The sequence below is a fragment of the Lissotriton helveticus genome, chromosome 1_1 (genome assembly GCF_964261635.1).
Source record: "Lissotriton helveticus chromosome 1_1, aLisHel1.1, whole genome shotgun sequence".
NCBI classification, from domain to species: Eukaryota; Metazoa; Chordata; class Amphibia; order Caudata; family Salamandridae; genus Lissotriton; species Lissotriton helveticus.
The window spans coordinates 1,633,108,999-1,633,133,761 of NC_136057.1; the positions used below are offsets into that span (position 1 = coordinate 1,633,108,999).

General features: G+C 42.2%; 1 protein-coding gene across 4 annotated transcripts in view; it reads right to left on the reverse strand.

The window, feature by feature from the left end:
* The window catches only part of LOC144829437 (uridylate-specific endoribonuclease-like), a 270,796-nt gene that overhangs the window by 11,656 nt on the left and 234,377 nt on the right, over positions 1-24,763 (reverse strand). For all 4 annotated transcript variants that reach the window (XM_078688592.1, XM_078688602.1, XM_078688610.1 and 1 more), the window contains 3 exons: positions 23,202-23,315; positions 19,615-19,721; positions 2,170-2,312 (listed from right to left, as the gene is read on the reverse strand). In XM_078688592.1, the coding sequence (XP_078544718.1) occupies positions 2,170-2,312; positions 19,615-19,721; positions 23,202-23,315 (364 nt within the window). The remainder of the gene's footprint in view (positions 1-2,169; positions 2,313-19,614; positions 19,722-23,201; positions 23,316-24,763) is intronic.

Here is a 24,763-nt window from a genome sequence, read left to right on the forward strand (position 1 = left end):
ATGTTGGTTAACCCCCACCTTCCCCCTACCTTGTTGAGACAGCTCCCATACACATATTTGTTGCTTCTGTATACAGCTCCAAAATAGGTCAGCCACTCATTGGCCTCAATCCCAGCTTCAAATCACACAGGAGGGTCTACGCATCCTCATATGAGGAGATCCCAAAGTCTCCTGTAGTCTTTCTTAATTAATACTTTAGTTCTGTTATTGCAGACCAGGGCCGCGTCTGTTTCTTTCTAGATTTAATTAGCCATTGGCTAGGGGACCTGGAGTAAATTGTAATATTCAAGGAACATGGGTCCCTAATTATAAATCATATAGAGAAATATTAGTATAGCAAAGTTTAATAACAAAGCTAAAAAGGAAATAGCATATAATCAAACTGTAAATTGGTTTGATAATTGTTTTCGGAAGATGGAAGTGAGGAAAAACATGCTTGATTCTTAAACATGTGACACACGATTATCAATGTACATCATATAATTGTAACGCATTAACTTACTTGAAGTAGTCCCTATAAAACCAAGCAATGCATTAACAGTGTTGGTAGGAAAAGCCGATGGGCCTTTTGATCCCTTAAAAGTGTGGGATCCTTATCAGGACTGGAGATATAAACAGCCGGAGGGCAATAGGGCAGGACTTGGATGGTCCAATAGTGCTTAATTTGCAAAACAATAAGTGCCGGTCCCAAAGTTTTGGTCAGAAGCCCGCAGTTGTGGCTACAAATGTCAGGAACAGCGATACCAAGGCTGCATAGTCTTGATTTAACCTTATGGTGTTTTCTTCCACTGCCAGACACCCCCTGCACTTTTATCCCACTCTGGCAGGTTGTTTCTCGTCCCTGCTTTTCCCGTTTATATCTTCGTTTTCTTCCCCCCCCCCCGTGAGTCTTTTCTGTCTTTGAGTCTTTTCTGTCTTGCTCTTACTTGCTGTTAGTGAAGGCAGATGAAGTGTAAGAGGCGGTCCCCACAAATGAGTCCCACCTGCAAACACCAGCTCAAATTAAGCACTGAATTGTGAGTCTGAAAAGCAAACCTGCAGAAGGATCTCCTTTAAAAACGATTCTTAAACCAATTTTCATTTTGATTATGTAATTTCCTTTTTTTTTTTTATTAAGCTTTCTTATGCTAATATTTCTCTATATGATTTCTAATTAGGGACCCATGTTTCTTGAGTGTGACTTTTAAATAATGCCCATCTATGCCATTATTACGAGTAGCATGATACTGAGGTGAATTTACTGCACTGTAAAGTCTCATGCAAATGTATTGTTTACATGCAGCAAAAACGCCTTTGTACCGTTCAACTAGGAGTAAAACCCTAGGGCAGAGGTCTTCAAACTTTTTGATGCCGAGACCCCTTTGTCAAACTTTTTTAGGCGTAAGGACCCCCTATGACAAAAATGTCTAGAACCTGGTACTCTCATCAACGACAACTATAAGCGCCCCCAATTACCACAGCAAATAATTTTTATGATGGGGAAATCATATTAAACAGTGTTTAGCAAACCAAAGATCAGTGAGCGTGGGGGCGAGGTCTAAGGTGTAGCTAAAAACAAAGGATCTAATTTATGAGGAATTGGCGTTTTAGGTCTTTCACTTTCAGGCACCTACATATAAAATAATGGGCGGCGTGAATGAAAATTACTGAGTGGGACTGAACTTTCCGTCTGAAAACCACATTGAATTCGCCATTCCATTGGAGTTTTCTGCATACGTTTAGCTCCTCACTGCAGGTGATCAATGTATACCGGGTCAGGAGATGAAGGAGTGGGAAGTAGGGCAGAGAAGGGGACTTTTTTTTATAACAGGGAAAGCACTGTATGTTTCCCGAATAAGAAAGAGAAAAACGGAATGAGATTTGGGTATTATTGCAGCCAACCCCTGTAGTTTTCCATCTGGAAAAAAAGGTCAGTTCTCCCACACCTGTAAGGCCTGGTGAGGAAAACCAAACCACTTATAAGCCAGTGGTGCAAAATGAATGCATTAAATAATGTGGTCATTTCGCCGCACCTGGTTCACAATTGGGGCCTTTGAATATCCTCAGGGGTCAATTCCAAGGTTATCCCTGATTTCGTGAGTGGCTTCTTGGGGGGGGGGGGAATAACCAAGGATGTGTCACTGCCTCTTTAACTTTGTGTTCAGTTTCCCTCCTCATGCTCATACTCACGATCTTCCAGGACGGGCAATGAAGCACAGGCTGTACATGGCAAAGTCAAACTCCGGGCTGGATCCGATGAATGAGGACCCCACTTCCTTGATGAATCCTTCCCACTCGAACACTTTTCCGATGACGTCTGGCAAGGTCTCCCACTGCGTTGGGAAAAGGACAGAACTAGGATTAATGAGAATGGCAATACAGATTCCTGAAACTGTTTGATTGGGACCAAGAAGGCTGTTTCAGATGCTGCTCCGGAGGGATATGGAATGTTGATGGGATGTTGCTTGAGATGGTCCCCGTGTGTGGCTCCTAATAATGTTCAATTGGGACATGGCTAGAGCGCTGGAATAGAATGCGCAATGCTGGCACATGCTATTGGATAAGTCGTCAGGCACTACTAAACGAGGGTGCATGGTACCGTTGGAGGTGAATGTTGTTGGAGCGGAATGCTGTTTGAGTGCGACTTGGGATGCAAGTCTGAAGTGGAACTACAGTGTGTGTAGTTTGAGTAGGATATGGGATGCATGGCTAAAGTGAAATTGTTGGTGCACTTCTTATGTAAGGAGTAGGGTACTGGTAGAGTGGCCTAATAAATCCTGGTGGAGTGGCATTTGCATGATATTGGTGGAATGGTAAATGTAGGATGTTGGTGCTGTGGCGGTGCACCATGCAGATGGAGTGTGGATGCAGAATTCTTGTAAAAGTTAGAATCATTATAGTGGTATTTGGAGGCATGATTCTGGTGGAGTGGGATGAAGGATGCTGATTGGAGATGAGCACTAGATGCTCAGCTGCGCAGGAGAGGTGAGGGATGCTCTGGGAGTGGGACGCAGGATGCTGTGAGAGTGGGCAGCAAGATGCCATTTGAGTGTGATGTCAATTGCTTACATGTGGGAGAAGGGATGTCATTTGAGTGTGTCTGATTTTATTGTGCTCCTGTCCCCAGTGGGCAACCACTTCCTGTCATATTAGTCCTTCCACAGTATATGAAAATTGAGACAAATTCTATTACCCTAGAAATGATACACTCAAAGGAATGCTGCTCAGGTTGACATTTCGTGGGCACTCAGGGCAACAATCTGGTTATAACTGAGAATCTACTAGTCCAGCATCAGCATATTGGTGGTATGCTGGGCATAATTGTGGTTAGGCCTTGGTGGTCTTAATGTAATGGTGGCGTCTTGTCCTATTTGCCACTATCACTGGCATATGGTGCCCCTCTTCTAATGTTGACTCTCCTAGACATACTGGGGATATTCTAGACAAAGATGTCTGAATGATGGAGGACCCAACATAATTGTGCCCGTTTCCAGACATATTGTTGGCAAACTTGTCATGTTTATGGCGGTCCATTAAATAACAGTAGTCAATGTCTAATTATGACCAACCTTGGTACAGTGAAAGCATTATGTGCACATTTGTGGTTATCACTGACATAATGATGCCTCCTTTGGTATACTCTGGACACACGACATATGTGTTCATAGCCATAGCATAATTGTAGCTATGACCTAATGGTGAACAGCCTTGCCCCTTGGGAGCACAACTTCAGAGACGTCATGGGCAAAGTGGGGTCTGGCCCAGGGCCCCAGACTTTAAGCCCCCCCTCCCCACCATAGAGCCAGTTGTTCTACAGTCACTTGCCCGGATGACCTTTAATCATTCTAAAACATATTGCTTTAAATACTGTTTTCCTTTAATTTGTTTTTAATGTGGTTGATGTGTGAGACTCTTCTACAGACATTTTGCGGAGAAATTTTTAGTTTATGGTTCATGCGACAACCATAAAAAAGATTATTTTAGATCATGATGGGACCTCACTTATGAGAAATGGTAGGGGGGTCACAGAGATTATTTGCAGTAATATGAGTGAGCTGCTGCTGTGGTACAATATTGAAAACACACCTCACTATCCCTGAGTATTAGATGTAAACATATTGAGAATTTGAAGTGACAAGTTCAAAGAGGGCATGAAAGAGCTGAAATAGAATCATAAATACAAAGCTGTTCCAAACAGGGCCCCCCAAAATACGTTTGGCCCATGACCCCAAAAATACTTAAGATGTCCCTGCACTACTCACATAATCGTGGCGATCACTAGCATACGTGTGGCCACTGATGGAATACTGCTTCAAATCCTTAAAGTAATTGCCGATAACCTTGGCATAAAGGTACCCATCCTTGATATACTGTGAACGTTCATAACATATCCAAGGCTTTCCATGTTCTAATGAGGAATAAGAATCCCATTCCCATTCCATGTTATGGAAGACCTGAGACTGTCCCTGGTTTCATAGTGGCAGCTATCCCCGCCCAATGAGGAGCTTCCCTGACATTTGATAATGATAGATTGGCACTTATAGTGAGAATTTGTTCTTGTGTGGCAGCTGCATCTGACAGTTCCAGGTGTGAATGACTGACTGATGTTTGACGACCACACATGTTTTCCCAAAGATGGGAAGCAGTCGTTCCAGGACAGCAACTGTGTTTGTCCAGCAAGTAATTACATTTTACTTATCAAAAATTTAAAGCATATCAATTTATGTTTTCAGGAACTTGCAAGCTGATGTTTACGTTTCTGAACTATGTTTTTAAACCTTTTTTGAGTGTTATTTCCTGTCTGGGAGGCTTATTCGGTTCTTGGTTCTCTGTTAGCTACCAAAGAGTACTCTTCAGGGCGAGAGATATTCTCCGCATCCTCCTGGCTATAGGTGGCATTACGGTAATTGACATCCCTACCCTATGATGAGAGTTCCTGGTACTTGATGATAATAAAAGGGCATGAATATCAGAATCTGTTCTACTGTGGCTGTAGCATGTTGTTTTATGTGTATATACAGTAGCTGGTAAGCTGATATTTGAATTTCTAAAAAAGTATTTTTAAATATTTTTAAGTAATACTTCATGTTGAGTATGGGTGGCTTATTCTGACCGGGTTTCAATATTTTGCCAAAGTCAAAGTCAGTCAAAGTTAGAATTATATTTATTCGGCCAATGTATATGACCATAAAAGCATAGATTAAAAAGACAATTCACATTTAAATTAAAACGTATGAAATGTGCATCATTTTAAAAACAAAGAACATCAAAATAAAAGCTGTCTCATAAAACAGTTAAAGTACATCAGCTTTCCTCAGTTTAATAGCAGCAACAATATAGCTGAGTAAAGCTGTGCATATTTCTGAAGCTAGGCTTTGCAAGTGCAATAGTCCTTTATAGGAAAGAACGTGCTTGTGCAAAAGTATTGGGCACAGAAAATGCACACTAAATTTATGTTACAGAGTGCAAAAGAGCATGAAATTCACTATGGATTGGGCAGGGATCACATCACATGCACAGCATGGAAGAGAGGCATACCAGGCTCCTTCTAAAGGAAAGGCCACTGGAAAGTGGATCACATTCAATCTCAGTCTAGTCAAATAGAATATATGCTCTGGGTTGGTAATAGAGGTTAAAGAAGGTTTCATACCTGTGGTGGTGAATATTAGCTTGTACCTAATAACTCAGCTCATGTCACAAGTCTGAGTTTCTCTCTCCATGCTTCAAAATTTAATTTGACTATTTCTTTGGATTTGGGGCTAATACTTTCAGCCGAGTCAAAAAGGTGGTTGTGTCTCAGACTATAGAAGGTATTTTTAACATACGCCAACCATGGGATAGCAGACATGTTATCTAAACTAAGGCAATTCCCCAGCACCTGCTTAGAAAACTCTGCCTTAGGAGTACACCATAGCTGTAACCACTATAATACATGCATGGGCAATGCTTACATAACCCATGCCAAATTGCAAGTGGGAAATACAACTCAAAGTAGCTGAAAGAATAGTTAGAAGCAGACACAAACATCTATTTTCAGGTACCTGTAATTTCCCGGGGGCAGCACAACCCAGGCTTCAGCTACCATATGCCAACTTGAAGGCACTTATAATTATAGAGCTAGATCATCTCCTTGACTGGCTTATGGCCGAGCCTTTTAGCGAATGTAAAAATTGTGCTGCAGGCCGCCCCCACCTTTTGCACTCTCTGGTTAATTAGCCTGTACCGTGTCCCATTCACATCTAGCAGTATCCCTGTATAGTTAAAAGAAGGTACCTTCCCGATAGGTGTTATGAAAAAACTATTAGACTTGGTATTTTTTGGGGCAGCAGGTCATAATAAATGATTTTGGCTGATGCACCTTAAGATTGCGTTTGGTAATAAAATCATTAAAACCATGTAAAAGATTTTGGAGCTCATTGGCAGTTAGCGTTAAAAGAATAGCGTCATTCACGTTGAGCAGTACTGGGACTGCATAAGGACCAATTCTAGGGACATCCTTACTTTATAATCTTAAACCAATACCAAAAGAATTGATATATAATAAAAAGAGGTGGGAGGCAAATATACAACCCTGCCCAACCCCTCTGGCAACGCTTATTGAACCTGTGCAAGCCTCATTCTGCGTATAACACACATTTGTTGTGGAGCCCCAATGTAAACGCTTTACAAGGTCTAGGGGCATCTACTCCCACCTGGACCATCAACTCCCACGGCATACCCTTGCCTACTAGGTCAGAGCAAAGGAGAGGTCCATGAAAGGCATATGCAAGGCTCCCCTGGCTTTGATAAGTGTGAGATTGAGAGTTTGCTCCACGTTCCCTAGACCGGGTAGGAAACCATAATGTACTAGTGAGAAAAAAAGAGTTTGCCTCTGACCCATCCCCCAGTTTACACAAGATTACCAGCTCCGGAATCTTTGCTGTAGAATCAATCAATAAGAACGGGCAAAAACATCCAGATATTAAGCTTTTAACTGGTAACTAGACAATGTTGCCCTAGCACATAGGCTGACTTACAAGGCCATGAGGCATAGTGAAATTTGCAATTGAAGCAAATGTCATTCTAGCAGTAATTGGTTTACAGCAAGTGCAAATTTGCGCTGGTCTCCCTGCAGTTGCAAAACAGGCCATCACCAGTGCAAAATAACTCCATCACCAGTTTAATGCACGAAATACAGCCTCTGCTTTATCATATAAATTTAAAGCTGAGAAGGTCTCTGGCCCTTGCAGAATACTGTCCAAGGCCATACCTTCTGCTCCTGATCTAAAAATGGATCCAGGAGCCCCAATGCAAATAATGAATAGGAGCTCATTTGACCCTTGTTTGTTGTAAATGACGTTAGAACTGTGGTGTAGTGGGATTTCACACTCTTGAGCCACAGTGATGCGGCACCTACTGCGCTATTGACAGTTTCGCCCCTGAGATGGGCGCGCTTTATAGCAGTCAAACCTGCCTTACGACAAACTTTAGATTTGATTATTGTTAAGACTCTGGGGCAGATTTACAAGCCCCTTGCGCCACTTTTGCGTCATTTTTAACATGGGAAAAGTAACGCAAAAGTGGCGCAAGGGGCTTGTAAATCTGCCCCTCTGTATTTAATTTGAACCAGTAGTTGCGAGTGGAGCCCACCTCCACTCATGTATGCGACCCGACCGGCAATTATTTTTCTCAACAAACTTTTGTCCAGAGAGAGAAAAACTGAAAGGGGAGAAGGAGGGAGAAAAAATCTGATAAACTGGGGCAAAGGGAGAAAGCAGGGTTGAAAACGAACCTGATAGAGAGAAAGAGGCAGGGAGGGCCTGTTAGTGAAATAAAGAGGAATGAGGTGGAATCAAGACTTCGCAGGGTTAGTATTCGGCAAAAGGACCTGCAATAGCACAGGCTTTGTGAGCAAAGCAAAGCTTTGGGCCTCAGCACTTCTTCATCTACGAATGAAGCACTTTCTCCACACCAAGGCAGCCATTTCTCGGGTAGAGAAATACTGATCTATAAAGAGCGTGCAGGTCACTGCAGCAAAAACCTGCAGATCGTCCGCATTGTATTCATCATATTCTAATGCTGTAACTATTTCTCCAAGGCTTTCAGAGCAGCGGTACGTTTGTTCGAGACGGGGAAGTGTGCAGAGGGGTCGGGGCCGCGCGGACACCACAAACATGACCCCCATCAGCGACCAGAGCTGCTTTCCATGTCAATGTGCTGCTCACACAGTAACCTAATTTCGGACTCGTCAAATGTGAAACGTCAACAGCTGGAAGGCGAGGGCCTCGTGCGCGGTGCCATCGCTTCATAAGCCGGACCTAACCGAAATTAAATTATCGCGCGAATTGCTTTGACAGAGTTTTGTGGGAAGCTCTAATGCCCCAAGAACCTCACAAAGAGAAAGATCTGGGCCGCGGTTCCTAACAGATAGCTGACAGGCCCATAGTTCCTCTAATTTCATCACAGTGACTTTGAGGTACAAAGACGTCTGACGCACCGAAGAGCAAAGGTCGACACCACACCAGGTGCCACCGAATTACCCGGCACTGCCGCGTGCTCCTCGGGAAAGAAATGCATTTCAAATCTCGTGATATCAGGTAATCTGTACAGCGTTCACTGTACCACTGCGTCCGATGAGGGGCTGCAACGTAGAGGCAATGATGCACAACTTTTTGGGAATAATTAGTCCCAAATCCCCAGAAGAGCACCGACTCCTGCCCGTCTCACATTCCGAGGTCACTCAGTTTCAAAGTTTTTTTTATTGTCGTCATATGGACTGGTACCTTTGCGGATATTGGTGGCGATTAACCCAGAATATACTTCTATTTAATAGTTCTCTAGAGGTAATAGAGAAATAGATATGTCTGATGTATATGAGAAATAGAATCAACAAGGTGAATCTATTCGCAGAAATCAGCACTCCGAAAGAAGGTATACCAACGATGTATATATATTTTTTAAAGCACTCTGTTATGCGTGGGCCAACTTCATCCTCTCGAGACTACATTTTTAAGCAATTCGGGGCTTCGGAGACTAGTTGAACTCCTATAAAAAAAAGTGGAAGTTCAAGTTTCACTGGACTGTATTAAATACATTGTGGCAGATTTACAACAAAGTACTTTCCATGCGCCAACATGCAAAACCCTTGCATCACCATGGATGCGCCGTATTTACAATACGGCGCACCATGGCGCAAGGATTGACAGATGCACCATAAATTCTTACATCTGTAGACGGAAAAGTCACGCATTGCTGGAGTCATGTCGCAAGCACGATGCAACTCAAGCAATGCATGTTGCGGCCTATTCCCAATACACTGCGTCACTCCTTACGCCTGCTTTAAGCAGGCGTAAGGTTTTGATGCAATAGCGTTCTCAAAGTCACGGAGTGAAATCTTGTAGATTTCCCTGCGTCAATTTTAAAAGTCTTTCCTGCGTGGAAACGCCTACCCTGCATACATAATATCTGACACAGGTATAATGTCACGCAGGCCTTTACAAAGTGACGCATCTGACGCATCTCCCTAGATGCGTCCCATTGTAAATGGGTCGCAACTTTCATGCCGCCGCTTCGTCATAAAAGTGACGCAACGACAGCGCAAAAGCTACGCAAGGGGCTTGTAAATCTGTCCCATTGTTTTTTTAAATCTCCTGTAAAGGAGGGCAGCCCCCATCATCCGAATTTTCCATATTCTTCTCTTTACTTCCTCCCTTGCAGGCACATGTACAGTAGCATCTCGATCGACCGTATATTATGTTTACATCTCCACAGCTCTTTTTAATATGCCAATAGAGATAAGACACAACATAATATATTTCTGCCATACCGGAGAAGATAGTATTTCCAGTATATCAACAGTGGCACGTATAGTAGTTGGATCATCTTTTGCATTGCAAAAGATAGTCCTCAAATGGACACAAGCAGCATTGGTGGCACAGGAGAGCAGAGTGAGAGGGACGAGGGGAGGGAATATGAAGTCTAGGAAGAGCCCTGAAGGGATCTACCCTTCCCTGAGTAACCAATTGACCAGCAGATGTTGATGGGTCACCAAAATTTGACGTGGTCACCCACAACTATTTGCAGGTCAATTATTTTAACATTGGCTTGGTCATAAACTGTGTTGCACACTGCAGGCCCAAAACAGCCATTAATTTCGTGGAATAGAGGCAGGTGTCCTCTAAAAATCGTTCATGTGGTGCAATTTAATACAGTTATGCGTCGAATAATCACCATAATGGGAATGGCTTTTAACAGAGCAATATTCAGCTACTAACAACCAATCGCTTGCTTTAAAATCTACACTGAATTTTATCACAGAAAAAAAAGGAATTGGCTGTTAAAAAGGGTTTTAAAATACTTCATAGCTATTAACAGAGGTAGTCTTTAGCATTTGACCCTCAGCGCTACTGTGTGGCAAGTATTAAATATTGTACCACAGCTTGCTAAGGTGAGTCAAAATCTCCTTAAATGCTTTGACTCACACCCAACATTGATCGAGCGAGTGCTTTGGCATCACCTCCTTTAAACTGGCAGTTCAATAGTGACGATTTGCTGCGGAGATGGCCGCTGTAAACTGACTTTTAGGAAAAGGAAGTTAAACTTGTGTTTATTGGCTACCAACCTCTTACTCTTACATGCAGCAATTTACAATATGAAGGAAGGTTGAAAAAATGGAAATATGAATATACAAAGGCTAGGATAGGCTGACTCTATCTAAATTTAATGGCAAGATTAGTAGATGAATGTTAAGAGAGGATAGGGGTAGCCAAAGTGGCTGCCCCACAAATGATTGAAAATAATACGTCATTGCCAAGCATCTGGAACAGCCCAACTCACAAAGGATTTGTGGGATTCCTCCACAATAGACCTCGTTCAGAAGGACTAGATGTCAAAGTGCACAAACGTATATAAAAAGCAATAGCGTTCTTAGGGGCCGATTATGATTGCGGATAATCCGCTGCGGACTGGAAAAAGACCCCCCGCCAGATTAGGATGGCGGGGGATCTATTTTCCGTCCGCCCCTTTTCCGCCGCGGTCGCCTTCCGACCGCAGCGGAAAAGCACTAACATGGCTGGGGGTGTCTATCAGACACCGCCAGCCATATTAGGATGGCTGCGGTCATATGCCTTTCCACTGCGGCATTTCCGCCGTGGAAAGGCATACGGTGTTGTCTTCGGGGGCCCGTTGCGGGCCCCCAGGGGTGAAGGGGGGGGTGAGGGGTGCACATGGGGGGTACCTATGGTACCCCCCTGCCTTTGCGTGCACGAAGCGGCAGGCACCACGCGGTGCCTGCAGCTTCGTGCATGCAAAGGTAAACATGCATTTTTTTAACATTGCGGCGTGTGCTGCTTCAAGCAGCACCCGCCGCAATGTTAAGAATACAGGATGTGACCGCCAGGGTGGCGGTCACATCCTAATTGGCACAGAGGGACCGCCGCTCCCCTTGCAGACGGTCCCTCCTCCTCTGGGGTGGCGGACGGACGCAAGTCCGTCCGCCATCCTAATAGGCCCCTTAGTTAGGAGTCTGCAATGCCAAGGCATTAAGACCAAAACACTAGCTGTGTCTGAATAAGACCACAATATGGAAAAGCCCATAAGAACATACAAAATCATGCACCCCACCTTTTGTTGAATGTAAAAAAACTTAGATTATTCTCTCACTGTTTGCAGTCCAATTACTCTTCTCGCTATTTACTTTTCTTAAGAGATGTATGTCCTCTAGTTTGGACTGATAACTCATTAATTTCATTTTATTTGCAACCACCTGATAACATTGGATTTACAGACTTGAATAAGGTAAAAGACCCCAATGGCCCTTCACATTCTTAGTTTAAATTGTCACCAGAGGAATTGGAGGAGTATCCTCTATCTTCTCTCCCTCCTACCGGCACCAACTTGGGTACAGAGGCATATGTTAATTGCCAGGCCTGGATCACAAGAACTTCAGACATCACATTACCCTTAGAAAAAAGTCCTGCACGTAATCGCCCTTCAATGCCTTGTTTTAAGGATGATCTTTCAGCAACCACTTCAACATCAGATGCAATGCTATCGCCTAACTAGATCATTAAGCTTTGCGAATGCCAATTTGCTCAAAGTTCCTACATTTAAGAAAGCTCGCCTTGGAGGTAGATCATTTTCTGTGGAGGCGGCTTGCCTATGCAACAGTATGAGGGACTATCTTCAATCTAATAGCTATTTCTATGCCTTTAGAATAGCCTTGAAGACCTGGCTCTATAAGCTCTAAAGATCTTACATATCTTTGTTTAGTTTAGCACAAGGATGCCTTTTGTAGGTGACAGTTTTGTGGTTTACAAATAACAGTAATCATAATAATAATCCCTTTAGTCCTGGAAGCTAGTAGAAGGAAGTTACAATCGTCTTGTCTCGTCTGAAGAACTTTATCAGCTTTGGCACTTCACACCACTTACCAGATTTTTATGCTATATCTGGGCAGTGTTTTAAGATCTACATTTACCGGTTATGGTTGGGATATGTTACCCCTCACTATAATATGTAATGTTTGATGAGGTTTCAGTGGAGGCAGCCCAACAATGGGAATCCGTCCATAATCAATCAGTAACATTGTAAACCATCTTCTCAAATGTAGGCAATTTAAACCAGCTCTTCCCAAAGTAATTGTGGTTAGTTTTCTTTCATGGTCATTTAGTCTCACTGAGATCTAGTAGCATGGGGGAAATACTCTGCAAATTACGATTACCCCTGAACATGACAGTAATATTTCCATAGATGAAAGTCTGTAAAAGTATGTACTGATATTTATATGGACAGTGTAGAAGCTCTGAACTCTTCGGTCATTAATTTTTCATATATATTGATGTAGTAATTGAGACACTTCTCTAATGATGGGCAAATCAGACGTTTTTTGCAATCACGGAGGAATCAGTATTGACCGCCACCATCTGCATTTGAAGGATGTTAGATGGGTTAGATGCAGGTAGTAATTTCAATGACTGCACAATGAGGCTAGTTGATAGTCGCAACCAAAGATGCTCTCAATGTAATCCGTTGGCTTTGTTCGGTTAGAAAAGTATTCTTATTGCACTCTCTCTGTGGGTTGCCTCAAAGTCAGTAAAGCAGACAGAAGACCAAAAGGCCACATTTGCTTTCTTATCTGACACATTTTAATGAATTAAAGCTATTGCGGCAATATTCCCAATTAATTACTGAAAGTCTTACCTACATTGACACAAAAGCCTTATAATAGTAATATACGACCAATACGAACGTGCAGAAGCTCTTCGATCATGATTTCTTGAATGAATGCCTTACACAAAAAGTGCAATTTGTAGTAAACTGTTGGATCACAATTGCACAAAAAGTAGGTTTAGCATGTTAAATAGGTTCAGCTTTCAGTAAGGGGAGATAACCTATCTGTTAGAAAAGTAAAACTAAAGAACAAACAAAACACGGCCCAACATTTACCCACCATATACCAAAGACCTTAGAAAATCTCTTTATCAAAATAAAAATATATGTCTCTCCGATAAATACGAGAAACTCAAAGCTCAAAAATGAGTCTTCTTGAAGTTGCCACTTTACTAGGGGGAAAAGCTCGGTTGTAGGATCTAATCTCATTTGATGTCAATATAGGAAGTAACAGATATCTGCATAACCTAAATAGGCTGAGCAGTAGGGAACAAGTGGAGCCTTGGTATCCATCGTTTAAAAAAGAGAAGTATCATTGATCTGATGAGGGTACATTCCTCCACAGTTCTTGGTTATAGCTATCATTGAGGGGATTAAGTGCCAGAATTTATCGAACAGAGCATGTTTATTCTTGGAGCAAGTCAATTCTTGTGTAGCTCAGTGTTCCAATCATCTTAAAAATAAGAACTGATTTCCTAGCTCACTGTTCTCACATTTATGTATTTGCTGGCACCTGAACCCCCAGAGACATTCTTCTTTGTATATAACTGCTGTGTATATCATGCAGAGAGCAGAGTTTCCTTAATTGCTATTGGAACACAGGAAAGCTGAGAGCTCCATTGAAGACAATGGGGTGGCTCGGAGCTTGTAATGGTTGGTGCAAGCCGTCTGCTCCAACATTCCAATGTTTGAATTTATGATTCTCTCTTTTTAATTTAGAACATTCTATCCTCAGTTAGTGTTCTAATAGCTTTATTGCCCTTCTGCCTTGGGCTATACTGGTTGTTAAAGGAGATTGCGGTCAGGGCTGTAACTCGGGTTCAGGGCCTGTAACAACCAGTAAGGCCTCGGCAGTGAGCTATAAGGTTATACTAATGGCTAGATATATGAAATTCAGGACAAAAGTCTTTTACTTGGTCTTTCCAGAATTAATCTGACCTGGCCCTGTAAAACAGGTGGCCAGTCTAGAGTTAATTCCAGAAATGACAATGGCTTGATCCTTTCTTTCATCAACTGCATATCATGGTATAAATCAGGTCAAGGGGAGTAGAACAGATGCCACTAGGAAGGAACTTAGGATGGAATTTTGTATTGTCACTAATAATTTATATTAGCATGCCCATGTTATTGTGTATCATTAATAGATCCTAATAAGGATTTCACATAGCAAGTCTTCAGAGTTGATGAGGTGGCTATTCTGCTATTCTACAGTGAGAACCTTTTTACCACATCAATTTAATCGGAGGGGGTGGCAGACCTCTGTTTGCTTTGAATAGTTAACTTGTTCTCTCTACTTAAGTGAACTCTAAAGTAATCCAATTTGCAACCTATTTCCAAGAGAACATGATTCTGTGATCTGTTTGATCTGAAAGATTTATGCAGGTTTAGGAGTACATACTACGGGGCATATTATCAAGAAACGGCGTTAAAATTATCGCCGCTTTAGCAGCAGGAAACTGAAGCTAAAGCGGCAATAATGGGCTTGATAATATGCCCTTGTGAATTCCCATAAAAGCCCATGTTCTGGTATCTTACCCACCAGGCTGTATTACACAGCCTGATGAGGAACATGCAAAGCTTCCAAGCCCCTGTCTGAGCATCGAACCATGGTTGGAATGGACAGGGGATTCTGCGAGGCTGAGAGCTTCCTCTTGCGACATGGAGGAAATGGAGCAAAGGCATCAGTACCCAAGTAAGTCCCTAGATTTAAATTTGTATTAATCCCCTACCGCACCACCCATGCTTAGTAACGGCCGCTACTGGTGGAAACCCTTTTGGGGCACTGTGGTCTTTACTGGGCTACAGAGGCAGAGTTAGAGGTTAATCATAGGGACTGTGCAATATGGGAGATGTTGATGACATAGCAGAGGTATGCCAGTCAGATTTTCTACCTTCCTACCCAGGACACCTGCCTGCTTCAAACACTCGGCCCCTCTCTTACCACAATGGCCATGTCACAGTGTGCATGTGTTGAGGGCCTTATTGGAATGATCAAATGCTTTAAAAGTCAGTGGATTCAAGTTTAAACATGAAAGGAACATGTTGGTTAGGGGGTTGAATTCAGGCTTTGTTGGGCTAAGCTGAAATCTGGAAAGCCTAGAGATCATTCACTAACAGTATTCTAAAAAAGGACAGAAAACATTGAAGGCTGAGCCCTGACGCGCATAAGGCTGAGCTGCCACTGGAGTAAACACTTAAACATTTACTTCAAAGTCTGCCAGATATCTGTGGAGCACTAACACTGAGCAGTTTGAAACCTGCAATAGCTTAACAGGAAATCTTGTTACTTCCATGTACCACAGAATGGCAATGTTGAAATGGCAACTCCAAACCATGATATAATGCAAGTGCATGTTTGGGGCCAGAGCTTTTGATGAGGGCCTATCTTGAACCAGTGAGTTCAAATTGTTGCCCTTGACCTCTGGTATGACCTACACATTCTAAAACGATCAGTAAGGATAGGTCAGGCATTGGATATTACTAATTTAATCCAAGTATCTCTTCTAGGCACAGATGTGTACCAGCTGCGGCCCGTGCAGGTAAGGGCGGTGGGCCTAGGTGGGAGGGATTCGACAGATGACCACGAGGAAAAATTAAATAAATAATTAATATTTCTTTGTCGTCCGTCTGTCGAAATCCCACCAAACCCGGTCCCACCACCCCACCGCTCTTAGCTGCACGGGTCCCGGCTGGTGAGTACAATAAAGGTATTTATGACCATCACTCTGCTGTCTCCAAATGTTCTGTATCTGGGACTCCCACATATATTGGTTGTTGTAACATACCTGCGGATTATGTTTAAACACTAATTATTTCCTAGGTATAAAGGGGGGATACCTCTACTCAGTGGTATTACTGATATTGGGACAGACAAACCGCCGGAAATGGAATGCTGTTGCTAGAACAATCATGGGTACACGCACATTTGGCACATTATGCCTACATTAATCAAGGGAAAATGGCTCCTTTACCAGCCTGTTCACATAAACATGTATACTCTTTAAGTCTCTGCAACACAACACATCTTAATGTCTGAAAACTAAATTTACAATTTCAAGAAGATTGACACATCTTAGATGCAGAACCAAGAACCACCTGTAAAGCAAACATTGCAACAAGACCTCTGCTTTATTCTGCTCCCACTAAGGATTTGCTACTAAAATCATCTGGAACTATAAACCAATGAAGATCAGTATGTCACAACTTTCAAAAATCCGCCTCAATAAATCATCTGCTTCTAAGTTTGTTTAACATTCACAAAACATAAATGCCTATACAGCACACACCATGCTTGAATTTAGGAGTCTTGTTGACAGTATTAGATGGCTTACTCCCTTCTCACTGGGATTACACTATTTTTACATGTTGTATCACATCATCTCATTTTCGATCTCATCACAACAAGCCTGGTTCCAACACCCACTCCTCGAGTTCCAACTCTTTCTAATCTTATGGAATATAACCAGGGTGACTGGAATTATGTATTCTACAGCTTCAGAATGTTCTGCCTAATTTGAAGTTACTCACTAGCCCCATAATCCACCATCTGCTGCATAATTTGCAGATCTCAATACAAAAAAATGGCTAAATCAATGGATCAAAAGTTACTGATAAGTCCACGATTGGTGCTTTAAAGTGACAGACCCTTTTTAAAGGTTAAGTGGACACTTTCCCTTTTGCTGCTTACTGCATTCAAGTGCTCAACCGATTTCAATGAGGTGAAACATTAGCTCAGGCAGTAGTTACATGTGTTAGAATAACAAAACAGTGCAATAATTCTGGCACTGAATGCGCCTCATTATACCATGTAATTTGCCTTTCATTGCCACATATGTTAGTCAAACTTGCTGCATAATTTATTTCTCCATTGCTGCATAATCCCAGTGTTCAACTTTGACCTTTGTCCTTGATTACCCTCTTGCATATATTCTGACTTTATGTTGAAACTTTACCCTGGAAATTTTATATATACATGTTGAAATGCCAATTTCAATTCCAAACTCAATAATGTAAAGGTTTTGTGCATATATATGCAATCTCTTGGGATGAATCAATTATAAATACCAAAACCAATGAGAGGGGAGAGGTATGTGGGAAAGGCCTTCAACTTCTCCAAATTGATATACATAAACCAAAAGTGGAGGGTGTCTCCCAAAACAAGCAGTCACTATGCCCTGCTCCCAAGTGCTCACCAGGCACAGCGTATGTGTTCTTATAGAACCCTCACACACATGCTAATCATGTCATGCTTAATCATCCGGTCCTCCCCTGGTGAGGTATTCACCTCCAGGTGAGCTCAACCTTGCAGTGGGAGGGAGCACTTTGATATTCTCTATGTTCCTATTCTTAAAACAGAAAATGTCAAAATTATCTCCAGGGAACCCTAAGTTAATTCTTTAATAAGAGGAGCCCTGTGATATGATTAAAATATAACATGACACAAAGAATCATTCACTGAGTCAGTGTGTCTATTCTAGTTTGAGATGTTTCATCTGCTTCACAAGATGAGCAGATTTCACCACCACCTCTAAGACCCTTGTACTTCTAACCTATACTGAGCTGGACTGATACATCAACATTCCATGCAAGATCAAGCGATAGTTACCCAATCCTTCTATACCGGGTGAGTAAATTGAAAACTGGAGATGTTTTCACTTCAGGAAACGGGGCAACAGAGCGTATTCAAGCCTGATTGGGAGCAAATGAGAGGGCTTTCTGGGATCAAAGGTCACACATGCACCAATGGTTCGAATGGTCTTCCCAACATAGTTTCATGGGCCGTATCTTCTAGAGAGGCATGAGGTCTGGATTGTCTCCTTTGCCACTATTCCTAAAGTGGATAATCTCCAGTTATCAATCAATTCATCCTGGACATAAGCACTTCTGCAATCTTAGAGAAAATATCCCTAACATCTTTCAGGATAAAGTCTAAGATCTAGAAAAGAATTGAAATAAATAAATGTTGGTTCTGAGTGTTTCTGAGCTATCAGTCATGAGAGACCAGCTATGCGAGTTCATGCTACTTAAGCAGGACTTGAGAAAGTTATTTGAAAAAAAGGACAGTTGAAATGTTTGTGCATGTGAAATCTCCCTAAGTTTGTGATTTTTGACACTATATGAATTTCAAAGGATTTTACAAGTCAAACATCTTACCTACTTTTAAGGCATGGGAGGCTGATTTAGAGAGAACATGTTTTGCAGCAACAGTAAAATCAGAGGTGACAGAAATGTTCTTCTTGAACCCGTCTCCTGTCGGTGTTTCTAATGAAGTTTGAATGGGAGGTATTTTCATATGAAATACCGGCAATCACATTTCGCAACATTTACGTCATCCTGCATAACGTTGGCAGAAAAAAAAAGTATTTGGCACCTTTATAGAAAATAACTTAGAAGCGAATTTTTGATATCTATTGTTAGTTGTTGTTATTCACCATAGAGGAAAAATCCTGTTGCTCTTCCCCACTAACAGATTGTAGGAAGAAATGGCTCAGTGTACGACCAGGCACATGTAATAAGAAATAACGAATGCAAAGCAGTGCCTGGTGACCACAGCTGGCAACACCAGAGAACCATGGAGTGTCCACAGCGGGTTCCAAGTAATGACCTCATTGAATCTTACTTTGTTCCTAGTTATATCTTCACCTCTTTAGTCTCAGTGTGCCAAGCAATACCATCGATTTTATTCACTGTGCCAGTGACACTTTCTAAGTGAAATGCAGTGGAGCAATTAAAAGCGTTATAGTTACTTAATTCCTGCTCTGTTAGGCCGTAAATATTATTCACTGGTATTTTCAACAGTACCTCCTCTGTGGCTAATTAAGCATTAATGCCTTTTACTCTGTTGTTCATGGGCACACCTTCCTTCATTCTTACTGTGCTGTGTGAGTGCAAGTGAATGCAAGGGAAAACTTTGGGCACCTAGTACCATCAGGCAGTGGCGGCTCGCTGTGGGAGTGCTGCGGGGTGGTGAGGCGCGGAGCGGCAGGGTGGGATTGATAGAGGAGTTCGCATACGACGGACAGGAGTAAGGTAAGTAATTAAACAAATGAAACAATTTACGTTAAGCGCACCGCATTGCCGTGTTGGCGATGCAGGTCATGATTTGGTATGTGTCCACTAATTCTATCTCAGTTCTCCTTTGATGGGAATTTTCAGACATAGGAATTATTTCTCTTTCTTACACTTTGGCATAAATAAGTCACTGATGCCCTCTTATCCCACCTCCTCTGATCCCGCCCCTTATCTGCATATAACCTCTGAACTCACCGGCCCATCGTAGACGTGGCTGTAATAATCCACCATTCCTTGCTTCTCCAGCAGATAGAACCGGATCCAGCTGTGAAATCCACTCACTATACCTTTTTTCACTTCACCTAAATGAGAGAAAACAAATGCATATTAGCTAGCCAAGCTCCTTATGTTTTATGGGTAGCACATGTAAGCAACTTTTAATGTCCAAAAGACTCAGTGGGACCGTAATGATGTGCCTTTTGTCGCCATTCCAAAAGATGTCAGCCACTCACGGAGGGCCCAATTTGGGGAAACTTGTGCACATATCTTTCAGTGGGGTGCTCCTTTTCCCAGCAAACCTTCAGTCCAATCAAATTTTACTGTTCAAGTGGTGGCTGTAAAGTTGACTTAAGTAACATGACTTGCTCTAAGTACAACAGGTGCAGTGGATATCTGCGTGGCTAAGGTAAACTCCCTTCTTCATCACCTATAGACCTGCTGTTTAACCTTGGCCACGAGGCAGCCACCATGGGCTCTTTATCCAGGATTCAATGAATCCCACACAAGCAGCATGAAATGTAATATAAAGGCTTCCTGTGGAATCTACAGACTGCGGCCAGGCTTCTTGATGTCGCCATTCTCCGGGTGAGTTTTACGTCTTCGGCCTAGTGATCACACTGGCTCAGAGTAGTTCTTCAGTATTCCTTATTACTAGCCAATTGGGTAAGGGCTCCAATTCTCTGATTGGCCCTTGGTTCTAAGACTGCAGGGCAAATAGGCAGGGCCTTCTAAGAGAGACCAGGGTTGAAGGCAGAAATTGCCAATTTATGGCCTCATTTAGAACTTGGTGATATGGGAGCACTGAATAAATTGGTGTTGGACTGGCGGTATCAAGCAAGCAGTTTTCGGAACTCATGCCGCGGTGAGGGAACCTCAGGGTTTCCAAAGGACAAGCCTTAGCTGCCTATGGAAGTCGAAAACCCTTGATCTTAAGGCATTCCACTGTAAGGCTCCCAGGCTACAGTGGTGGTAGACCGACCCTTAGTGGGGTGGAGCTACCAATGCAACTTTTTTCTTTCGGGGACTGCCAATGGAGGCTAGGCAGTCCCAGGAAGGAAAATGTAAAAATGTCCCTGAGAGGCAGGGAAACAAACTACTTGAACTTCAGGGACATATTTGTATTTGCATTTCTGCAAAAATTCCCATTTTGAGAATTTGTTGCCGGGAAGAAATATAACAATGCTGAGTGTGGTAAAGAAAACATATGGTGTCCATCTGACGTTCCCCAGAGAAGATAGTGCATCTACCAGGTCACAAGGACCTCCAGATAGAGCAGTTAGTCCTGACTGGAGAGGGCCTTTGTCAAGCGGTTCCAGCAGCTCTCGGGCTGCCAATCAAAAAGTGCATGAGCGACTTCCAATCTCAGTAGATCTTCCGAGCAGTCAGGCATCGCTTGACATGAGCCTGGCTGCCACAGGCTTACTAACCTTTGAGTGATAAGGACCCATTTAAGACCTTATGTGATGAAAGATAGTGCCTGGTAAACAACGTCACTTGAGCCTACTAATTGTAGTGGACACCAGTTCCCCGAAAGTCTATGCACGAAGCACCTCGATCCACAGTCTAAAGGACTCCGCAGCCATACTCAACCAAACCAACTCTCTCCTGCTTCACAGCTTGTGGGATTGATTGAGCGACGGTAGAAACAAAATTTGTATACCCCTCGTGAAGTCTCTTTCCCATAAAAGTAATATGAACTAATTGAGTGGTTTGAATTACTAATCAACCTAGAGTAAATTTGCACCTACACGAGTACACGTGGGAAACTTATTTTGCTTATGTTGCAACCATAATTGATTAATAAAGTGATTTTGTCACGTCTTAAACTAACAAGCAGCTTTAAATTAATCCGAAAGCGGCATGAATGTGCTTTCTGTTTGTCTATTTGTGGCAGAAACAGGAAGATGGGTAAGAAAAATCACGCATAATTGTGCTTTATTTTGCTAGGTAACAGCTAACAGGGATACCTTAATGAAGGGGGAGGTAAACAGAATGGGTTCTAATTCAATAATTAATAGCTATCTGTGTTTGTTTCTATAATAGTTCCCGTATGGGCCTCTGCGTCCTGTAGAAAAATGGACGTTTGCATGAAATCGAGTTTGAGGCGTATTACGCATGCGCAGAGCTGTGAATGGAAACTGCAGATGAAGCTTGCAAAGCCTCTAGCTGTATGAGATGGGTCAAGGACAAACTGCCCTGGAACCCTGAATGACTGCCAACAAAATGGAAGTCGGTAGTGAAATCATGGGAAAGAAGACCAAAATTATCAATTGAGGACACGAGTGACATGAACATTTACAAACACAAAGACCATATTGAAAATTGCTGAAATTGCGGAAGCTGAGATGAGGTTATGATCATCCACCCCTTGGTTGGACCAATCAGAGACATTTGAGACCCCAAATGTTTCAGAAAACTTCGATAGTTTAGTTAGTAAAAAGGGTATAAAAGAAGGCTTTCCGATGAGGTAAAAAACTTTCTTTCCTGATGTATCCTGACATGCTGCAGGAATGCTGATTGATTCCTGATGCGTAAGAACTTTGTCGTTTTTCTTGAGATTTTGAACTTAGCTTGAATGGGAATAGAGTCTTTAGGTGAGGTTAAGAGATAGGGAAATAGAATGATGAACTTGGGAACTATTATGTCTTCTTTTTTTAAATAACAGTGTCCTTTGAATCTAAATAAATGTCCATTTCTGAGCATACATTTAATAACTTAAATGTTTGAGATTTATTGATTAATAAACCTGAATTCAGTATATTTTAAAAATTGCGTGAATAAAATAAGTCATGAGAAAGAATCTCTGCTAAATAACAATTAGGTAAATGAAGAATTAAGCTGGTCTTGTTCATCCTTAGCCTAATTTTTACTAGCATGATCCATCGCAACTAATGGTGGTGTGTCTGAATAAACCGATTTAACGCTAGAACCATGGTAAAAGAATTTAAGCTGCAGATGTCTATTTTGTAAATAGTTTAGTTGAATTTAGACACTCCGCTATGATCCAGCCGCTCTCCTTTGAATCACACCAATCCATGAAGTAGAGAGAGAGTGCTTAAAGTGAAAACAGTGTTATGGGCCCCACTAATGAGTAAATGTGATAATTGTGACTTCAGGGAAAGGTGATGAGGATTTTAGAAATTATTTCCCAAGGGGCGCTGCATCGGGGCGAGTAATGGGTGCTCTTTTCTTTACACTTCTTGCATTTCTGTATTCTGGTACGTGTGGAGTTTTTGTTTTTATCCTTTTCAATGCTTTGCCCTGAGCTCCTAAGTGATTTTTGTCTCGATTTTTTTGTAAGATCTTCACCGTTAAACGTCAGGTTTGGGAAGGCTGTAAGGCTAAGTATTGATGTTGTCCTGCCGGCCCTGATCACTGTAGAAGTGTCTGATCATATTTCGGATCGCTGATAGGGTAAGGTAATCCTGAACCCCAAGGACCCTCAGGCCAAATTTGACTGTCTTTCTTATCATGAAATAGCATATGTGCATTTGTAGAAGTGTAAAAGGGTATTAGCAATACGGCATTAACCACATATGACAGTATTTCATTGAGGAACTTACCAACGAAGACATGCTCAAAGCCGCTGGAGTCCATCTCTCCCTTGCCCCTGCAGTACAAGCCGAACCACATGTTCTTCAAGTCCTTGACAAACTCCTCCTGTGAGGCGTAGAGTTCTAGAGGAGAAGCAAGCTCACATCAGCACCCATAATAATGTTTAATAGCAACTGTCACGTTCAATGGATTTGGTTCCCTACTGAAGAGCAGCAGAAGGCACAGCACGAGCACCTAAAAGTATAACGCATGGGAATTAAGAAACCCTTCAAAAAAAGTCCAAGTGGACATTTTGGTCTTTACTGAGTGTGTGAAAGCACTGTGGGGCTTATTTATGAGCCCTGCGTCACTTTCTGTGCTGCACCCGCAGGGTAAAAATTGCGCCACGTTGCCTCATATTTACAAAGGGACGCTTCTAGGTAGATGCGTCACTTTGTAAACCCCTGCGCCACATTATACATGTGCCAGGTATAATGTATGCAGGGTGGGCGTTTTGACGCAAGTAAGCCTTGTAAAAGTTTCGCAGTGAAATCTATGAGATCTCACTGCGTCACTTCTAGGACGCAAATGCGTCAATATCTTACGCCTGCCACACAGCAGGCGTAAGACTGACGCAGGCACATTTGAAATGGGACTTGCCCATGTGAAATGACCCATTGATGGAGTTGCGTCACTATCGTGACACACTCCAGCAATGCGTCATTTTTGCACCTACAGATACGTCAGAAATACTGACGTATCTGTGACTCCTTGCGACATGATGCGTCATACTGTAAATATGATGCATCCTGCATGTCGCAAGGAGGGCGCAGTGAAAAGTGACGCATCGCTGTTTTCACGCAGCGATGGGTCACTTTTCAAAAAATGAGGCCCTGCATGCTTGAATGGTAGTAAATTTGTCGTTTACTTGATATTCCTAAATTGGATTGACCACAGAAAAGCACAAAAGTTCAGAAGATTTCATTTGATGCTTTTACCATTTCCTAGGTTATAATCTTTTCTTTTGACAAAAAAAAATGTTTTTTTTTATTTCAGAAGTATTAGAAATTTGTGGTAAATAGATACCTTCCTAAGACATCTTTTTATATTTGCTCCTGTGGATGAAATGTGGGAAATTGACGTTTTTATTCCACAAATATATGCTGCTGCATTTGCAAGATTATATATGACTCATGTGCAATTCATATGTGGTTTAAACATTTGTCACGCCCCTCCTACTTAATGAAAGGTTGTTTCCATTTCAGACCCTGATTACTGCTATCACTAACACATTTTCAAGTCATAACGTTCCTGTTATCAATCACACAAGTCATTGGAGGCCCCTGCGATTCCTACACCCATCCCGGCTCTAACAATCCTCAACTGTGTGTTTCGGAGAAGCATCCCGGGTAGGGGTGTGTGAAATTCACATACTATGCGTTTGCGTAATTGCAGATTTTCAGTAAATTTATGCAAAATAATTACGCAAAATGCGAATCCATTATTTGTGCAGGGGCTTATTTACACACCTCTTTCGCCATCAGTGCGTTACTTTTAATATGTGAAAAAGTGACTTCCCGGCAGCGCAATG